Source organism: Myotis myotis, unplaced genomic scaffold, assembly GCF_014108235.1.
Source record: "Myotis myotis isolate mMyoMyo1 unplaced genomic scaffold, mMyoMyo1.p scaffold_m19_p_1, whole genome shotgun sequence".
Taxonomy (NCBI): domain Eukaryota; kingdom Metazoa; phylum Chordata; class Mammalia; order Chiroptera; family Vespertilionidae; genus Myotis; species Myotis myotis.
The window spans coordinates 4,261,857-4,281,598 of NW_023416313.1; the positions used below are offsets into that span (position 1 = coordinate 4,261,857).

Below are 19,742 nucleotides of genomic sequence, written 5' to 3' on the forward strand. Positions count from 1 at the left end.
GCCACTAGATTGTGACCTCCCTGAGGACATGGATTATGCTTTGTTTATCTTTGTGCCCCTTGGTCAGTCCCAACATGGTAACTGGCACACAGTAGGTACTCAGTAAACACCTGTTGAGAGAGTGAGCCAAGGAATAGATCCTTATTTACAAGGTGGATTCTCTTCAAAAGAACTTCCCGTAGAATCCTTTCAGTGGGTCGGGCCCTCAGACATCCCAACCCGTCCTTGTTCCCTCCCAGAAGTGTGCCACACTGAAGGTTCGGCGAAGTCACTGGAGCTGCCCGGTGTGCCCCGGTTAGAGAGAGGCAACGTGGGTGTGAGGTTAGGTCTTCCTCACTCCGAGGACGGTGGGCTTTTCTGCCATGCTCAGGTGCTGCTCCTCTGCGGGCTACCTGCCAAATGGATCTGCCCAGTGAAAATTCTTCCTGTCACTCTCTGCCCTTCTATGCAGGCATCTCTGGCTGCCTGCCCCTTGCCATGCTCCCAGTGGCTCCAGGGCTCCTGGCTATGATGATACAAGCCAGTAGTTACAGCCCAGCCAGCAGGGCTCAATGGTTGAACATTAATCTATAACCAGGTGGTCACTGGTTTGATTCCCGGTCAGGGCATGTGCCTAGTTTGCAGGCTTGATCCCCAGTGAGGGGCGTGCAGGAGGCAGCCAATCGATGATTCTCTCTTATCATTGATGTTTCTATTACTCTCTCTCCCTCTCCCTTTCTCTCTGAAATATATATTTTAATATATATATATTAAAAGAACAACAGCAACAACAACAAAAACCACCAGTAGTTACAGAGCCCTGGTTCTGCCAAGTCCTCTCGTGGGAACTCCACATACATCCTACGTGGCATCTTCTGCAGAACTCTCTGGAACAAGTTTCATGATGATGACCCCACTTTCAAACAGGGACGAAGAGTTTGAGAGACTTGCTCAAGGTCCTACCTCTAGGAGGCCACGCAGGCAGGATTTGAACCCGCGGTTACTCAGTGCAGAGCCCACGGCTTTAACTTCTGTGGGACATCACAGCGTGTGCATTTTCAGATTTCAGACCCGACTGTTACCTGCATATTCAGATTCCTTGATAGGCCGGGCGGGTAGGATTTTCATCCACTGCCAACCCTCTTCCACGTGAACATTGGGGTCTTCATAGTCGTCATCCTCCGGGCCCTCTGCTCCATCTGGGACTGCGGGGAAGTTCCTTTCCTGAGCAGGAGACATTCGAGTGAGTCAAGGGAAGGTACAACGTTGATAAAGATGACAGGCTGCAGGCTGGCGAGGGGTGAGGGATAGGTTCTCTGAGGTGGGGGCTCAGAGTCTGGGCTCTGGGCCAGGGGAATTCTAGTGCAGGCAGCATTCTGGTGATGTCCCCCCAATACTCCCATGTGTGTTATTCAATCAAATAAATATCCGGGTGCTGCCATGAGGCGGCACTGCAGATGTGATTAAGATGACACATGGGCTCTAGCGGGCTTGGCTCAGTGGATAGAGCGTCAGGCTGTGTAGTGAAGGGTCCCAGGTTTGATTCTGGTCAAGGGCACGTACCTCCGTTGGGTTGCAGGCTCCTCCCTGGCCCGAGCCCAGGTCAGAGCACATGCAGGAGGCAACTAATTGATGTGTTTCTCTCACATTGATGTTTCTCTCTGTCTTTCCCTTTCTGTCCCACTCTCTCTAAAAAATCAATGGAAAAATATCCTCAAATGAGGATCCAAAAAAAAAAAAGATGACTAATGGGCTGTCTTTGAAATAGAGAAATCGTCTTGGGTTACCTAAGTCCCTAAATGCAGAAAGGAGATCTATTTGCAGAGGCCATGATCTTATATGCAGGCAAGCCCAAGGAGCCCACTAAAAATTATTAGAATATACAATTTAGTAAGGTGGCAAGTTACAGAACTGTTGCACAAATTTCAGTTGCATTTCTAGACACTGGTAATGAGCTCCCAGTCAGAACCCCAGGAATGGCAGGATTGGGTACCAGTCCCCAATCCTAGAGGCGCCATCATAGGAATCCTGGGATGTGCACCGTGTGTCGGGGCCTGGAGGAAAACTCCTCTCAGCGACCCTCTGTGCATCACACAGTGCCGCCAAGCGCTCCCTTTTCCGTTCTGGGCCTCGGAATGCTCCACTTGGTCTCATTGATAGAAATGACTTTTGTCTTTACTTGGGCCCGAGAGAGAATCCAAGGGCCACACTGGTCAGTCGTGCTGCAGCTTGGAGAGGTCTGAGCAGAGTGTCGTGTGATGCCAGGAGCTCAGGAGGACGAGACAGGGTCGTCTCCAGATGAAAGGGGAAGGTGGCCCTGCGAGGCCGAGTCACTCTCTGTCTACTGTCTCCTTTGAGCGCCTGACTGGGGATTTGGGTGGCTTCAGGTCACACTGTTGGGCCGGGAGGGGCTGGCAGCTGGGAGAGGCTGTGTCACACACTGGAGAAATCTTTGCCGTCTTAAAGTTTCTCCTAAGATGCCAAATAGCCATGGCCAGGAGTAACAGTAACAGGCCCAGTCACAGGAGATTTTTATGCACATTCCCTGATTTGGCCTTCGAAATTAAGAACATTTTCCCGGCTGGGGTGGCTCACTGGTTGAGCATCGAGCCATGCATGAACCAGGAGGTCAGGGTTCCTCCCTGCCTCAGACATGCCATCTGTCCATTGGAGATGGCTAAGCCTGCCCTATTTGGTTGTATCCAGCTGAGCACAGGGCATGGAAAGGTTCCACTTTGGCACCTGCCCATGACACGCTAGGTCTCTTCCCTCCCGCGGATGTGCTGAGTGTAAGCATAGCAGAGCGCCAGGGGGAAGCAGGCTTGCCAGAGGTTTCACAGGTGACCTGGTGAAGGGGAAAGGTGAGCCAGCTGTTCTCAGGAACTGCACACGGAAGTGAGGCCTGGGCTGGAGCACAGGCATGCGGCTGGCTCCTCTGGGGACTTGACAGATGAGCATTTGCGCTAGGGCGCCATTTATACTACATACTGTGTGGCCAGCACCAAGACACCCACAGAGAGCAGCTGCTCTGGGCGAGCCCTGGACCTGCTGGGAGAACTGGGGAGGTGAGAGCGGAGCCCACCTCTGACCAGTTGCCTTGCTGGATCACGGGGGCAGGGCATGTGGAGACATGGGGTAGGTGGGTGGGGGGGATAGTAGCCACCACCCCCTCCCCCTGTCTGGGGAGAATCTGCACTAGACCCCGAGAGTCTTGCCCACAGAACTGGGTAGAAATAGTCTGGTTTATATGTTTCTGGGAAGGGAGACAGAGTTTTGTTTTAATTATAAGAAGTTACATTTATTTTACCTATTAACCTATTTATTATCTACTGTCCCATCTCAGAGGTAAATCCTATGTGACTGACTGGTTGTGTGTATGTCCTGGAGTGAAGTTCCATAACTTTAATTGGATTAAAAAAGTTTTTAAACAGGAAAGAACCAATGATTTTTAGGCAGATTCTATCTATCTATCTATCTATCTATCTATCTATCTATCTATCTATCATCTATCTATCTATCCATCCATCCAATCTATTTCATCTGTCATAATACAGATATGGTGGTTGGAACTATTTAAATCATATACATATACAATTTAACAATAAAGTTACTTATAAATATTAGCTATCTGAGTTATGTTATAAATTTTCTCTAGTCATTAGAATTCTTTGCAAATATTATTAATGGCTTCATACTGGGAATATAATATATTTAACTATGCTTATATTACTGAATACTTAGCATGATTCCAGTGTGCTGCCATTTAAGATATATTATTATAAAATATAAAGGAGTGTGTTTAAATATTAATCCAAATTTTGGCTTCATTTCTTAGTTTAAATTCCCAACCATAGGATTATTGGGCCAAAGGAAATGAACACTTTTCTGTTGCCTGGTTACTATTATAAAATTGCTTTCCAGAATGTTCGTTCCACTTGAGCATTTCGCCATGAGTGGGAGGAAGTGCCTTCCTCATCACACACTTGCCAGCACTGCGTGTTGGTATTTCCAACTCATCCAATCTTCGCAGTGGCCGTGTAAATTACTTTTCACCTCCCTTTTATAGCTGAGAAATTGGCATACAGTTTTATACCCAACAATGGAAATACAATTTTCCCTGCCAATAAATTACACATTTAAAATGTTTTTCTCTTTGTTTTTAATCCACCACGTGCCTTGAAAAAAACCCAGTTATTTTGTAAATATCAAAGACGGAGAAAGAGGAGAGGGGAGTGGCTGACTTACGCAGTCCAGGGAAGGCTCGTGGATGGGCTGGAGCTGGCCTGCCAACAAAAACAGACCCAAGGTTAATGCGCCTGGGTTTTCTCCAGAAATCCTGTGCTTATTTCAATTAATTTTTCTGGATGGTAATTGCTCCCAATGAGGTGCATGTTTCTGTCCTTCTCACTCTTTTTGCTGCTCTTGCAAAACAGGGGCGTTGGAAAGGAAGGGAAGGACTCAAATCCAAACCAAGAAGCCTCACTGTTCCCATGGCAGGTTAATAAACTCAGGGAAAGAGGCAGACACCCTCTCCCACCCCTATCAAGTGCCCCCCAAACTATGACTCAGCTCACGGAGAGGCTGGTTTCCTCTTCCCTCCCCACTGAGGGCACACGTTACCTTTTCACTTATCTGTCCATAACTCTGTCTCCTTAAACAGACTGTACCCCAGTATTTTGAGGGCGGGTCATATCTATTCATTCATCTATCTCCAGTTCCAGCCATAAGGCTCAATATGACCAGGTGACTTTTTTTTTTTAAAAAAAAATGATTTCAGAGAGAGGAAGAGAGAGGGAGAGAGGGATAGAAACATCAATGATGAGAGAGAATCATTGATCGGCTGCCTCCTGCATGTCCCTTACTGAGGACTGAGCCCGCAACCCGGGCACATGCCCTGACCAGGAATGGAACCGTGACCTCCTGGTTCATGGGGCACTGCTCAACCACTGTGCCACACTGGCCAGACGACCAGGTGAGTTCTTGATAGGCCTTTGTTGAATGAATATTGTTCAGTGGAAGCTTCTCAGCACGCCACTCCCTCACCCGGGCTTGTGTTGTGAAGGTTGCCTGAAGGTCTAGGGCGCTCAGTGTTCTATGGCTGACCTTTTACCCTCAGACTATGCAAAAACACCCAAGAAGGACGGTCACATGGCCTGTAGGTGTTTTTTCTTTTCTTCCTCCTAGACTTAATTTTCCTAAATTGCACTCCGGTGTCATGCTGTTAGTCTGCATGAGGAACATTATACGGAGGAAATGTTCTTATCACATTCTCTTATATTAGCACATACGTGAGAAGTTCCCAGCAGGCCTCCGCACCAGAAGCTGTGTGCTTCTTAGCAATTGGTTTGCTTTGATTTAATGGAAAACACCAATCCCAGGAGAGATTCTATTTCCCCTCCTCCTTGACTGTTGAGAACCTCAGGGCAAATGTCTGGCTGTGTCCAGGGAGTGTGGTCTGACATGTATTTCTACCTCTGGGTCCGACTTCATCATTTTTTAAAACGTTGTTCTTTTACCCTGAGTTCTCTTGCTATACCAAAACACAAAAATCATAGCTGTGCATGTGTCCCCAGTCCCCAGTCTTCTGTGGGGTGGGATGTGTAAATTAATGAAAGTTTGGCGGGGTGGAAACACAGCTCTCTGGAAGTTGCCTAGGACCTGTGCGTGGAGGGGGAGGGGGGTTGTTAATTAGTCAAAGCTAATCTCCAGGAGATCTGAGATAGGAGGGGCCGAATCCTGCCTGCCACCAGTGCCAGCGCCCCCTGGTGGTGGGACTAGCAGCTGTCACCACCCTGAGGCACTAATAATACCTTCTGTCCCCGCAGGATTACACCCCCTGGAAGAGAAACCCACAGGTTTCTCACACCCTTCCAGTAGCAATCTGTACTGTCTCATGAGTGGAGACAGGCTGGCCCGCTGGCCACTCCACACTCTGGTTCCTGCCTCTGGGGCTGGCCAGAGACCGAGGACCCCAAAGTCCTGAGGAACAATAGATGCCCCTGGGCAAACGAAGAGACTTTAGAAAAAGACCTCCTTTGATCCACATTGGATTGTGATGTGGGTGAGAAAGAAGCCTCTATTTTATTCAAACGACTAACATTTGTAGTTTTTGCATGATAGATGGTTGCCTGCCCTGGTTAATCTGGTCTTTTCAGTTTCTCTAAAGGAACAAAGCAAGCCAATAAATGTGTCATCACCGACCAGCACCTCCTCCCCCAGGCAGCGGTGAGATTTCAGGCTCCCGATCACCCCCATGCACCGTTGAGTGCACGATAAATGAACAGTGGGCTGTGAGGGGTCGTGAGGGGTGCAGTGGATACACCCTAGAACTGGGAAGCAGAGGCAAAACTTCAGCACCATCTGACCTCCTCCCTCGCTGAGTGAGCTGGATGGAGCTTGAGCCTTCCTCTTGCCGGGCCCCAGGTCCCCATCAAATGGACACCCCCAAGTGCTCCCCAATCTCTGAGCCTCCCTGGAGCTGAAGGACAGGTTGGCGCCTCAGAGAGCACCGTTTTCTAACAAGATGAATGGAGCTGCTTCCCACATCGCCGTCCTGGAAGAGTTATGCTCAGGTTCTGTCTGAGGAGGCCCATTCATCACCTGCCGACACCACGCGGCTCTTCTGCGCGCCCCGGGGGAAGCGTCTCTCCACCAAAGGCAGCACCCGCTTGCACGTTATTGTTAAGAGGGACATGAAGATGAATGTGTGTCCGGTAGAAGCGCAGGGCTCTCCTGACTGACGGGCAGAGAGCAATTAGCCCTGGACTTGGACACCATCTTCTCACGCCCACGGAGGGATGACAAAGGCGTATGGCCAATGCCCATCAAATTAGGAGGTCCCCTGACCATTTTCATCTCAGTGCTTAAAAAAAAAAAGAAGGAAATAAGGAAAAGTGGGTCCCCAGCATGAACCGACTGCTTGCAGCCATGCTCCCACACTGACACGCACACTGCGGTTGGAGAACCCCCGACTTAGAAGCTCCGACTCCCTTCCATGGGAGATGGCCATGAAGATGGACCCTCTCAGACTCTTTGCACTTGTAAGCGCTCCCGTGAACCTGAGCACCTGGAGGCGCAAGACTGGCGCCTGTCAACACCCCATTCGCTACCCTTATAGGGACAGGGGAGCTGGCCAGGCCCCAAGTGCTGTTGTCATGGTTATACTTGGAAAAACTTCCCCAAGCAGAACCAACTTTCATTTTTATTTCTTCACAAGATTTCAGAGGGAGGCGATGGGGAGAGGAAAGGGGGAGGGTCCAGGTTGCCTCCAACTCCAGACACTACCAGCAGGACCTACTGGAATAGGTGATGGAAAGCAAGAGGCCCAGTGACCATATCCATCACTGAGTACTCCGTCGCAGAGACAGCCTATGCCACCCACCCACCCCACCTCCCCTTTCTTCTCAGCACTAGAACCCTGAGGTCAGCTGGGCACATGGCAGCCTAGAGTAAGTACTCATGACACATCCAAATTATTCCAGTAGCTGTACGTGGCCATGGGTCCAGGTTTTGGTTGACGGAAGAGGTGGAAAGTCCACTCGCAATTTCCAGGGAAGAGAAAGTGCTGCTTGCTGTTTCACCCTTCTTTTCCTCCCCTCTGTCTCTCCTGCTGTCCTGGTCACGGCTATCACTACTTTAGGCGATGGGACAAAATCCCATTTGAGGACACTGCAAGGGAGGGAGGGGGACAGGAGAAGCAGGAGCTCTGAGCACCTCGAGGAGTGGGACCACCCACACACCCGGACTGCTTACCTCTAGACTTGACTCACATAAGAAAACAATAAATACCCATCATGTTGAAGCCTCATGGTTTCCTGTTTTTAAAAAATATTTATTTTATTGATTTTTTTACAGAGAGGAAGGGAGAGGGATAGAGAGTTAGCAACATCAATGAGAGAGAAACATCGATCAGCTGCCTCCTGCACACCCCCTACTGAGGATGTGCCTGCAACCAAGGTACATGCCCTTGACTGGAATCGAATCTGGGACCCTTCTGTCCGCAGGCCGATGCTCTATCCACTGAGCCAAACCAGTCAGGGCTCACGGTTTCCTTTTTAAAGCATCACTCAGCCTTTCATGTTGTACTTTGCAGTTCACCGGTAACATAGCAGGACCTCTGATCACAGGCACGAGCAGGGCAGCTGAGTGAGGGGCTCTTGGTTCCGATCCTGGCCGTGGCCCTTTGTGGCTGTGGGAACTTGGGCAAGTGTATGAGCCTCAGTCAACTGATACTAACTTGTAGAATGGGAATCATAGTCTCAACCCCCAACAGCTGTGGGGAAGTTTAGAAATGGACCTCCCTGACTCAGTGCCCTTCTAAGGAATGGCTGTGTTCTGTGTTCCACGTCTTTCCAAGGTCACGTTCATGACCAAATCTTTTTCACTCAACCCAGATCCTTACCACTCTCTGCTTTCAGATCTGTGATAGGAAACTATCTGTGATTTAATGCTCCTTTTTAAAACAAAACACGCGTCTTTTTCAACATTCAACTTTGTTACCACACACCTGTTGCTTCCTCACATGGACTCTTCCAGCTGGGGTTCCCCTTCCAGCTGTGCGGCTCGGAGAGTCGGGGACCGTCACCATCTTGTTGACCCTCTCATTTTAAAGATGAAAAGAACTGAGGCCAAATGTACGATGATGGGTCGGGGCTCTCCTCTCCAGATTTCTGGGTTCTCCTCTCTCACTCCTCCTGGGCTGCTTCCCTAACCTGTGCACTGAGCATAATAGAATCCCCTCCCTACAGCTGACTGACACCTGTGCATCAAACGTGCCCACACTAGGGACCTGACTCCATAGATGTTAGCTTCTTTCCATTTCCTCTCACTTTCAGATCCTAGGACCTGCTGATGTCCTGAGAGAACCAGCACTCAAATTCCGGGCTCCAGACTCACAGCCTTGGGTTCTTCCCTACACACCGTGCTGCCTTTCTCACATCTTATCTTTTAGGAACTCCAAGGTATTTGGGGACAGAGGCATCAACCCGATTTTCCTCTCACCGTGAGGAGAAATAGGATTGTCCGCACCCTATACTCTGGCAGCCAAACTTCAGAGCATCGGTCTATGGCTATAGGTAAAAACAGGAATGAACTCCTTTATAACCATTTTTACTCTCTCTGAGTGGAGGATTATAATGTCCAATGAGCATTGGTGGTATGAGTTATACTTGGGAAGAAGAGAAAGAAGAATGAGCAAAAGAAGGAAGAAGGGAAAGAGAAAGAGATAGAAATAGAGATTGATACAGATTACACATATATGTATAATATGACTGTTCTATATATCTATTATAATATACTATATATATTTATATCTTTCATTTATCTATCATCTATCTCTCTATCTCTATCCATCTATTATCTATCTATCTATCTATCTATCTATCTATCTATCCATCCATCTACCAGCTCAGTCATTTAGCTCTTTTGGGCATTTCAGTTTTATTCACTGAAACACAGTATCCTTACCTGAAGATTGTGAGTTGTAAATATCAAGCACAAAGAGTCCAAACTTGCAGAAATAGTGACATTTGTTGGTGGATTGGGAGAACAGTATTAATGTTCTCACTGGGTGACCCTTGGAAATCCAGCTCCCTTCTCTACTTCTTAATCTCCTCACCTGGAAAGCATGGCCTTAGAACCTCAGACTTGCTGAGTCCTTGGGATGTTTTATCTTTAATTTTTTAAAGAGCGCCTGTCCCCAAAACGGTCCTAGAATCTGTTAGATGAAGAACCACCGATTGCTTAAATGAGCAGGTGGATGAATGCAGGAGTGGTGAGAGGCCAGGCAGCTGCTCATCATTCTCTTTCTTGGGAGATCCCCAGACATTCAAATGAAATTTTCTGAGACAGTTATTGTTCAGAGAATTGATGGCAGCTTCTTGGTGGGGACAATCTTGAAAGATTCTTTTTGTTTCTAACAGTGATTCTTAAGAAACCACCCTAGAACTACATTAATTGGAATTATCTTGTTAAAATGAAAGATTCCTGGTCTTGGTATAAACCCGCCAAAGCATAAACCATGGGGTGGGCTTGAGAACATGCACTTCTCAGTGTTGTGATTCTGATACACATGGAATTTGAAAGACAATTCTTAATCCTGGGGCTTAGCAATCTTAGATGATTTGAAATCTTTGCCTGGGCTTACCAGAAATCGGTAAACACCTTTTCCCAGTAATTAAACTGTCAACTTTTGAATTTCTTTTTGTCCACCAGGCCTCTGCTAAATTGATGCCAGTGTTGCAAGATCCAGAAAGGGCCAGCAGGCGGCACCAGCTGCTCACATATTCCACACCTGCCTTTTCTTCCTCTAGTTCTAAAATCATTCATTTTTCCTTTAAAATTGGAAAAACAACAACAAAAACAACCTTCAAGACTGCTTTTGTTAGAAAACTAAAAGCAAAACAAAACAAGTGTTTCTGGACAAAATGAAGTTTCTCCTCTGTTTAATGGACTCAACACAATCAGGGTTTTTACTGCAGATGGTGACTGAGGACAGAATGACCCACTTTCTAAGTAGGGCTCTCTTCTCCCATTTCATTCTCTATTCAGTGGCAGGAGAAAAGCTCAGTTTATTTTACGGAAACGCATGCGCTGTTCTCTGTATATCAGCCTCACAGGGGTATTGGTATTGACAGTGTCATGTTTGAATACATGCCTATCTTCTCCAGCCCTGGAATCCTCTTCAATTTTGGATAGTTTTTAGTATATAAAAATACATACTACTGTCCAGCCAGCATGGCTAAGTGGTTGAGCATTGACCTATGAACTAGGAGGTCAGGGTTCAATTCCCAGCCAGGGTACATGCCTGGGTTGTGGGCTCAATCCCCAGTGTGTGTGAGTGTGTGTGTGTGTGTGTGTGTGTGTGTGTGTGTGTGTGTGGGAGGTGGGGGGGGGGGGAGAGGGGAGGTAGGAGGCAGCTGATCAGTGATTCTTTCTCATCATTGATGTTTCTATCTCTTTCCCTTCTTCTCTGAAGTCAATAAAAATATATTAAAAATATATACTACTGTAGAAAAATTAAGATACAAATAAGTAAAAAAGAATGAAAATCACCATTATTCCTCATACCAAGACAATCATCCTAAACACACGCACGCACACACACGTTATAGTGTATGCATATACATATGGTCATGCTGCGTGTATGCTGTTTTCCTGCCTGCTCTCTCATAGAGTTGCATGCTATCACAGACATGTCAGGGAACCCGCTTCAAATCATCATTTCTAATGGCTACACAGCATTCTCTCATATGGATGCCCCACCATTATTTTTAACTAATCCCCCGGCGAAGAAAATCACAGACGATTTAAAAGCACCTGGGAATGTAATACATGCCCCTGTGACAAGCCGTCTCTCATGTCAATCGCCATGTGCATCCCAGTTGTATGGGTTCTGTTAGAGTTAAACAGACACCTGCAGTGGTCTGCCAGCGTGCAGGGGTGGGGTGCTTTGCCGCTGAGAATTCTGGGCAGGGCATGCACTCTAGTGCACGTGGGCGGGCCTGGGCAGCTGTATCTCACGGGACATTCTGGGGGTGTAGATTTGTTTTTTTTCCTTCTGCTCGGATCTCTAGAACATTGTTGATGGAATGGAATACCCACCTGCCAGTTTCTGACTCCCTTAATGCAGGTGAACTGCAAAGTCAAAGGGAGGGATGCAGGTCCTGGGGTTTATAATTCATCAGCCACGGCATCAAATGAGCAACTTCATGCCCAGGCAACGCCCCCTTTAACATTTCCTACAGTCTCCCCGGGACTCTGAGTGGATGGTGGAATGGGGTTCATTAGAGATTAAAACTCAAGTATAATTTGGGAGCATTGACCTTGAAAGAACAGAAAGTCCTCTGTTAGGACCTGATTGGGAAACTTGATCACATGTTCTCTGGAAGGGCTTAGAGCTCGGTGCTCATTTTTTATGTAGACTCATACTTGCGATTTTTAGTTTACTTCTTCCCGTTCTCCTCACTGCTACCCAGGTGTGTGCCCTGATTGGGACCTGAACCGGCAACCTTTGGGTGCACAGGATGATGCTCAACCACCTGAGCCACTTGGGCCAGGCTCCTTGAAATTAGGATGGTCCAACAGGAACAGTACAGCCTCTTAGTCACACTGGAAGGGGCTCCTATCAGTGCCAAGTACCAAGGCTGGGCTCCGAGAAGACGCACAGAGAAGCAGAGTGTGGCTTCTGACCCATTCGCCTAACGCATATTTTGGGGAGAACCCATCACACCAAGTCCAGTTGAGTGAACACTCATGAGTAGCCACAATACTGGCTTAGGCTCCTCCTACCCACTCTATAGGCGAAGGAACCCAGGCCCGGAGTGATCTGTGCCCCACCCCAGGACACACAGCTGCCAGGCAGAGAGACAGGTTCCCACCTGCTCAGCCTAGTCCCAGCACCGTGGCCATCACAGGCCAGCCTGGCCTCTGGGAGCGAGAACAGGGAAAGGCCATAAGTGCTCCTGTCATTGGAACAGGCCAATGGTTTTACTGAAGAACAGAAAGACCCAGAGGAAAGGAAGAGTCTGACAGGCCCTGCTGACATTCCCTGCACCTTGGGGACGGGCCCCTGACTCACCTGCGGCGCTGCTGACTCGAGGCAATGACCTAGGGCAGAACAGAGAAGCCAGGTCAGTGTCAGGCGGCTGCATGGGTCACAGACCTTCCTGAAATGGGGGGAGGGTGCTCATCCAGGGCCGTTTCACAGGTCAACCTACGGAACGATTTCTCAATATTTGCATTGTCGTAGACCCAAAGGAACAGCTCAGGACAGAGAATATAGCAAATAGAAAAATGCACGCGACAGGAAACAACCAGCTGCACAGGCAGTGTTTGGGCAAACCTCCTGTTCACAGGTGCCCGTGTGTGTGAGGCTGTGTGCAAACACTCATATACACAGATGTATGAGTATAGCATTTGAGATTGTGCAGGATCCTGATGTTAACAATGGGTTGTGTATCTTTAACTGTTATTCACAAACATGTTTCCGGGCTGTGTAATTCCTGGAGGGGCAGGTAGGGCCTGGCTAGTTTTCACTATTGTGAGCGAGGTTGCAATGTGCATCCATCTGTGCCTGCATTTGTAACCTCATGGCTGCATATTTCCATGGAGACCCTTCATCCAGTGCAACGAAGGGGACAGTGATGTGGGCCGTCTCACCCTTGTTCACATCGATCTCCAGGGCCTTCCTCACGTGCTGCATCGGTGCCTATTCCACCCCACAGGTGAGAAGGGAACTTTCCTGGCATCTCACCACCGTGACATCCATCCTTTAAAACAGCGTTGCCGATTGGCATTTTGTTCCTGTCTGGTTTCCTTGATGACCAGTGAGATTGAATTATTATTGTTATTATAATAACTTTTAAATGGTTTGGGCCATTTGCATTCCTCTGTGGTAAGTTATATGCATAGGTCTTTGCTGTTTTGCCAGGGGCTCTGTGCCTGGCCGCCTCACTGGCCCTGGACAGTGTGCTATAGAAGCACCTTTCCCTGACGTCAGCGAAGGTCTGAACCGCCCTGGGGCCATGGGAAGCTCCGGAGGACTTTGCTTTTGTGAGCGCCTCTGTTTGTGCCTCTAACGACCCGGCTTTGGCGTAGGCCCTGGCATCTCGCCTTTCCTCCGAGGCTCCCGGAGTGCGTCACTGGAGCAATTAGCTGAGCATCGCAACACATGCGGGTGTAAATATTTATGAGGCCTGGTTGGCGGCGGGGACACTGGGCACAGAGCAGTGAGGCCTGGAGCTGCTGGTAACCAGGAGACCTCAGTCTGAGTCCCACTTCCAGCTCTTGCTGTTGCCTCTGTTTACCATTTTAAATTCAAAATGGCCCTGTGGGGTAGCTGCTACTGTCCCAAGTTCCCAGACAAGGCAAGCGGGGGTTCAGAGGGCCCCCTAACCTGCCCCCGTCCTACAGAGAGTGGGGCATTGGACACCAGGCCTGGAATCCTGGCCCCCGCCCCTCTCCGGACCCTGGCCTGTAGGCAGTGGCCAGTCAGGCTTCGCGGGAGCCCTGCAGCTGCGGGCTCCGAACCCTTGTGGTTATTAGTTCTTGGCATCCTTCCAAGTTGCCTGATTCTGCAGAAATTAACAGTACACCAGCCAGCCAGGCGCCGACCATTAATCTGGGGCCCGGGAGCTCTTTGACACTTTCAACACGCGGCCTCTTTCGTGGCCCTTTGATGAAGGCCTCAGAGGCTCCCTGGACTTGAGAAACAGAAGGGGTGTGTTTCCCACGTGCAGTGAGCTTTATGTGGCCCTGGCTGAGCTGCTTGCGAGCCTGTACCGGGGTCTGGGACGCCAGGCCCGTCTTCCCAGGCTCCTAGAGAACTTCGGCTTTAAATCAGGATCCTGTCTTGTTTCTGATCTTGACCTCACCTGGTGTATGGAATCAAAGACTGTTATGTTCCAAAGCACTTTGGAGATAATGTGGCCCCATTCGCTGTTCTAAGTTTTAGGCTCTTGGAGGCAGAAGTGAGGTCTTTTGGCCCCTAAAGGGAGTGGCCCCGAGGGACCACGGGCCCACAGGAGGCCGGGCTGGACTCCGCGGCGCAGCGGCCTCCCCACAATGCAGAGGCAGCTGACACTCAGAGAACGAAGTGACTTCCCCAAAGTGGGGCAGTGAGCACCAGGCAGAGGGGGATTTGTCCGACTCTAAATCCCTTATTATTGACAAGCCTCGAGCAAGCAGCCACTTCCACCACAAGCTCTGCGTCCCGGAGATTCCGATTGTCAGGGCGCCTGGAAGCAGCTTATCTGACCCACCCTGCCACCCGCCCCGCCGGTCCCACAGCGACAGTGCTCACGCACAGGGGAGTCCTCCGGGACCCGCACCCCAGGGCTCTCGTGCGTCATGCAAGCTCAGAGAACTAGCAGAGGCAGCAAAGGCAGGGAAGGCGGTGAGATTCGCTGGGCCCTCAGAGGGGAGCGAGGAGGGGCTGAAGTGCCGCCCTGGGTCTGGGGAGGGCGACCTGGGGAGGCCTCCTGGGCTCCAGTCCTGTCTGGCTGGAGGGCAGCTGACAAGCTCTCTGAAAAGACTCCTGTGTTCACACACTTTGCAGCCTGGCAGGCCGGGGTGATGAATGAAAGACGCTGCTAGCAAACCTCACGGGGATGGGATGTGTTTTCTCTGGGCTCAAGCGGGGCCCACGTGTTAGCAGCTGCCTGTGCCGTGCCCGGGAATGGCAGGGACGCACCCTGGCTCTGTCCTCAGCAGCGTCCATAAGGAGCCATGTGCCAGGCCACGCTGGACGGAAGTTAAAGCTCCCCCCACACCTGCTGCCTCCCCCTGGGGGCCCGAGGGAGGCAGGTCCTCCTCTGTGTCCTGGGCGTCCACCTGTTGGCAGGCCGGCCACGGGATGTAACATAACAAAGCAGACCTCAGAGGTTGGTGGTTTTCAATAGTTAGGGCTCCTTTACAAATAAAGATTTTTAATTTTTGAATTATTTAAAAATTTTAATATTTCTTAGGAATTTAATATGTTTAACCATTTCCCGTTTTTAAAGGGAACTAAATGGAACTCCCTGCCCTCCCTCCCCCCTTGCTGCCCAGGGGACCTGGCTCTGAGGAAGAGGCGGGCACAGGGTTTTGCTTATCCAGGAGCGGAGTTTGGAAGGTGTATTGACCCAGCTCCATAGAGACGGGATTTGTCCTGTCTCCAGGGTCATGCTCCCGGCCGGGGACTAATTCCTCATCGCTACCTGAGTGTGCTGCCTGTGGGCCCCTCTGGGTCTCCCCAGGCCCCACCCAGGCCCCCAAGAAATGGTCAGGGTGACTTCACCAGCCACTCCCTCCCTCTCGAGGCCTCCCAGGTGAACAGGCTCGGCTCACTGCTCACCTGATAGAGTATTCATCCGTCCTGCCCTGACAGGAGACCACTTTAAAGTCTCAAATGTGTGGAAGACAGTAGGCATTTTTGAGAGTTGCTAAAGTCAGTGTTAATATAAGTCCATTCCCTTCTTCTCTGTCTTTGAATGTCTCTGCCATAAGTCACTTCACCCAACCTTCCTGGCGATTCCCGGTGGGCAGTATCAATACATGAATTTCAGGGCATCATGGATGCTGGAACCCAATGGGACCAGGAATTAAACCTTTCGCTTTGCCCTAGGTGCGTTGGCTCAGTGCATAGAGCGTCGGCCTGTGGACTGAAGAGCCCCAGGTTCAATTCTGGTCACGGGCAGGAGGCAGCCGATCACTGATTCTCTCTCATCATAGATGTTTCTATCTCTCCCTCTCCCTTCCTCTATGAAATCAATAAAAGAAATATATAACATGTCTCTATATATGGACACCTTTCACTTTGCAGGGTAGGTGGAGGCCCAGGTGCGCCCCTGAGGAGTTCTCCATGATATCCCTTCACACCCGGCCTGTCTGAGGGCAGGGTCCACCCCCTTCCTCTCCACCACCCACCAGGAGGGAGTGGGGTTTGCAGCAGGGAGCTGTGGGAGCTCAAGCTGGGAAAAGGTGGTGCCAGAGAGGAGAGAGTGGAAGGGGTAATCTCGGAGGGCTGTGCCGGCTGCGGGCAGTGTGCACATTCGCCAGGAGGTGGATAGGGACGCTCAGAGCTGCCACTCAGAAAGGTGCGTGGGAGCCGCTGCAATGCCCTGAAGAGGGCAGGCTGGGGAAGAACAGTTTCAGAAAGAAGCAGTGAGGTATCCATGGTGACAGGGAGTGTGACCACCAAAGCCCTCCCCAGACCATCTGGCATCTGGGCAATGGAACCCACGCTCACTTAACCAGGACAGAGTACAGCACAATTTCTCAAACTTCCTGCCCAGGCCCCCTGCTCCTAAAAGGGAGAGCAAGTGCCTAACACAGTGCCTGGATAATGGCCCGTATACAAAAACATGGTGGATGAGCATGAATGAGTGAGTGAATGAATGCACACATGTCCAGAGAAGCGTAGATAAGAGGGGCATCTCAAGAGTAAGACCGCCTAGGTCCAGCCCAGGCCTGTCCTATCCCAACATGGCCTGCAGTCCACACACAGCTGGAACCCTCTCCACATCCCATGTAGACACCCCTGGAATCGGTTCTCTAGTTTTTCTGACAGACGCAAGATTGGAGAGTGTCTCCCAAGCCTGTACTCCAAGCATGCCAAACTCAAAGGCTAACATAGGCCAAATAAACAAGGCCACGAGTTTGACATGCTTGCTCTACTCCTTTGAGGCAGATGAAATTCACATGGAGGTAGAGTCAGGTCAAGGCTCCTTTTTCATAAGTGAAAACGGGGTTCATGCTTTGTAAGAAGAAGCCTTCCTTGTTTCAACAATCTCCTTTTTAAAATTCTATTTAATTCAATAAATATTTGGCCCTGGCCAGGTGGCTCAGTTGGTTGGAGTGTTGTACCATTCACCAAAAGGTTGTAGGTTCGATTCCTGGTAAGGACACATACCTAGGTTGTGGGTTTTATCCCTGGTCAGAGGGTATACAGGAGGCAATCGGATAGATGTTTCTCTCTCATCTTGATGTTTCTCTCTCTCTCTCTCTCTCTCTCTCTCTCTCTCTCTCTCTCTCTTTCTCTCTCTCCCTTCCTCTCTCTAAAACCAATGAAAACACATCCTCCCCTGAGGATTAAAAAACTTTGGTGCATACAACCCTCTGAAGGGGTCCTGGGGAAAATGCTGAAAGTGTCTGGCAGCATCCAGAACTACAAAAACTCACACCCCCGGCCCCCTTGGCTGGGGGAGGCCCCTCCCATGTTCTCAGGATCCTGCCCTGCCGGGCCCTGGGCCCTCCCTCCCTGGAGCCCCTACAGCACTTCTTGCTCTAAGGACATACTCTTCAGTTAAAAGGAGTGTATAACTACCCGTTTCTTATCTAAATCTCATAGTTTTAAACCTACTCCAGAGCACTGTCGTGAGGATTAAACATCAACGTCCTTTCGTGGTGCCTGGTGCACATTAGGCCTTCATTCAACTGTTTTTTTAAATTTTTTAAATTGATTTCAGAGAGGAAGATCAACGATGAGAGAGAATCAATGATCTTCTGCCTCCCATATGTCCCACACTGGGGATCAAGCCCACAACCTGGGCATGTGCCCTGACCAGGAATCGAACTGTGTCCTCCGGGTTCATAAGTTGAAGTTCAACCACTGAGCCACACTGGCTGGGCTTGCTTATTATTTTTCAAATTCCCTCTCTAAAATACACGCGCTGCTGTGATGGAAACAGGCTTGTGTGGGCGAGGTCGCCCAGCCAGGGTGCGGGTTGCCTGGCATTCCAGTCCAGCTTCCAAGGACTCACCCCTGCCCCGACCTCCACCACCATCACATGCTGATAATTATAATTCGTGTGGAGAATGAGAACATTGGCTCAAAGTTATTCAAGTAAGACCATAGACCCAAATATATAGTTTGCAGACATTTTGATTTGATTTATCTAGCTCAAAACTAATTTATATTCATACGATACTTTCATTATAAAATATGCCATGGTAGAGAGATTTGTATGGATGTGGGGGATTTTTTTCTAGCTTGAGTTTATAAATGGTTTGGAACAGGTTGCAGAAACATCGTCTGCTGCTCTTTTTAATATATCTTGAGTGTGCTGTGACACATCCCGAAATAATTTGCTTCAGGAAAAAAAAAAAAAAAAGCCACTCTCTCTTTTTCCTCCCAAATGTGAGTGTAAATATTACTTTGATGTCTGTAATTGCCACAACCATCTCCATCTGAAGGAAGGCTTCTAGCCCTTCCATCTCCCACCGCTCACTATTGTCAAGAAATAAGAAAAATGGACGTAAAATGCATTATTTAAATGGATTTAATGTAAACATTGAAGAAGTCTGAGAACAGCCACAAATTCTTCTTGGCTTAATGTGGTCTGAAAATATTTCACGTGTTCCGCCTTGCAGACGTTTACCCCCTCTGCCTAGGAGAGCGACTTCTCCCAGTAAATCTTAGGGTTCTGAGAAGCTCTCCTTGTGCCCGGCACATAGTAGGAACTGAACGCGTGTCTGGCGATTGATCTGAGTTGAAGTTGAGTAGAATTCAAGGAGTGGTCTAGCACATGGAGACCCCCGGGCACCTCTGGGCATGGAGACTGCTCCTGCAGGCCATGGTGAGGGAGTTCTGTCCAGGCACAGGGAGACCTGCACCCCCTCTGAGCATTGGGTGTTGCCCACACGCTGGTCTGCAGAGCTGGGCCTGACTTCAGGATCTGTCTCCTGTCAGTGGTTTCATCACGTTTGTCCCCATTCTGAGCTGTAACTTGGCTGTGAGCCCCCTGAAGCCAGGACTTTCTTTTATCTCTGTATTCTCAGTAGCCTGTGAAGTCTTGATGTCAGAATTGCTTAGTAACAAAAACCATAGAGGCAGGTGGCTCTCTCTAGTCTCCTTGCTCATGAGACCTGGCAGTGGACCTTGGCCTGACCCACCCCTGAGCCATCATCTAAATCATTCATCGGCTGGGGAATAGAAGGTTCCTTTTCAGTGGCGTCTCTTGGGCTGTTTGGAACCCCGGTGGATGATGGAAATAGCCCTGTTCAGAAATGCTATGGGCCGTGGGGGTCTTCTCAGCCTATACTTGTGCTGGGGTCCAGCCCCAGCGGGTCCAGGGGTCCCCAAAGGTGTGGACAGAGTCGGCGAAGAAGGAATGACACGGAGGCAGCGTTCAGTTGATCAGCAGCCTAGCCAGGATCTCTAGCCAAGTTCTGGTCAGGATCTCCAGCGAAGTTCTGGTTAGGATCTCCAGCCAGGTTCTGTGTCCATGTTCTCTTGCTAGGTTCTCCAGCCAGGTTCTCCAGGTTCTCCAGCCAGGTTCTGTAGC

The 19,742-nt window shown here is 49.5% G+C and overlaps 1 protein-coding gene across 1 annotated transcript in view; it reads right to left on the reverse strand.

Annotated features, from left to right (window-relative positions):
• The window catches only part of CLNK (cytokine dependent hematopoietic cell linker), a 134,800-nt gene that overhangs the window by 65,244 nt on the left and 49,814 nt on the right, over window positions 1-19,742 (reverse strand). Inside the window, exons 4-6 of the mRNA XM_036328968.1 lie at window positions 12,557-12,585; window positions 4,225-4,262; window positions 1,062-1,203 (exon numbers count right to left, since the gene is read on the reverse strand). Coding sequence (XP_036184861.1) covers window positions 1,062-1,203; window positions 4,225-4,262; window positions 12,557-12,585 — 209 coding nt within the window. The remainder of the gene's footprint in view (window positions 1-1,061; window positions 1,204-4,224; window positions 4,263-12,556; window positions 12,586-19,742) is intronic.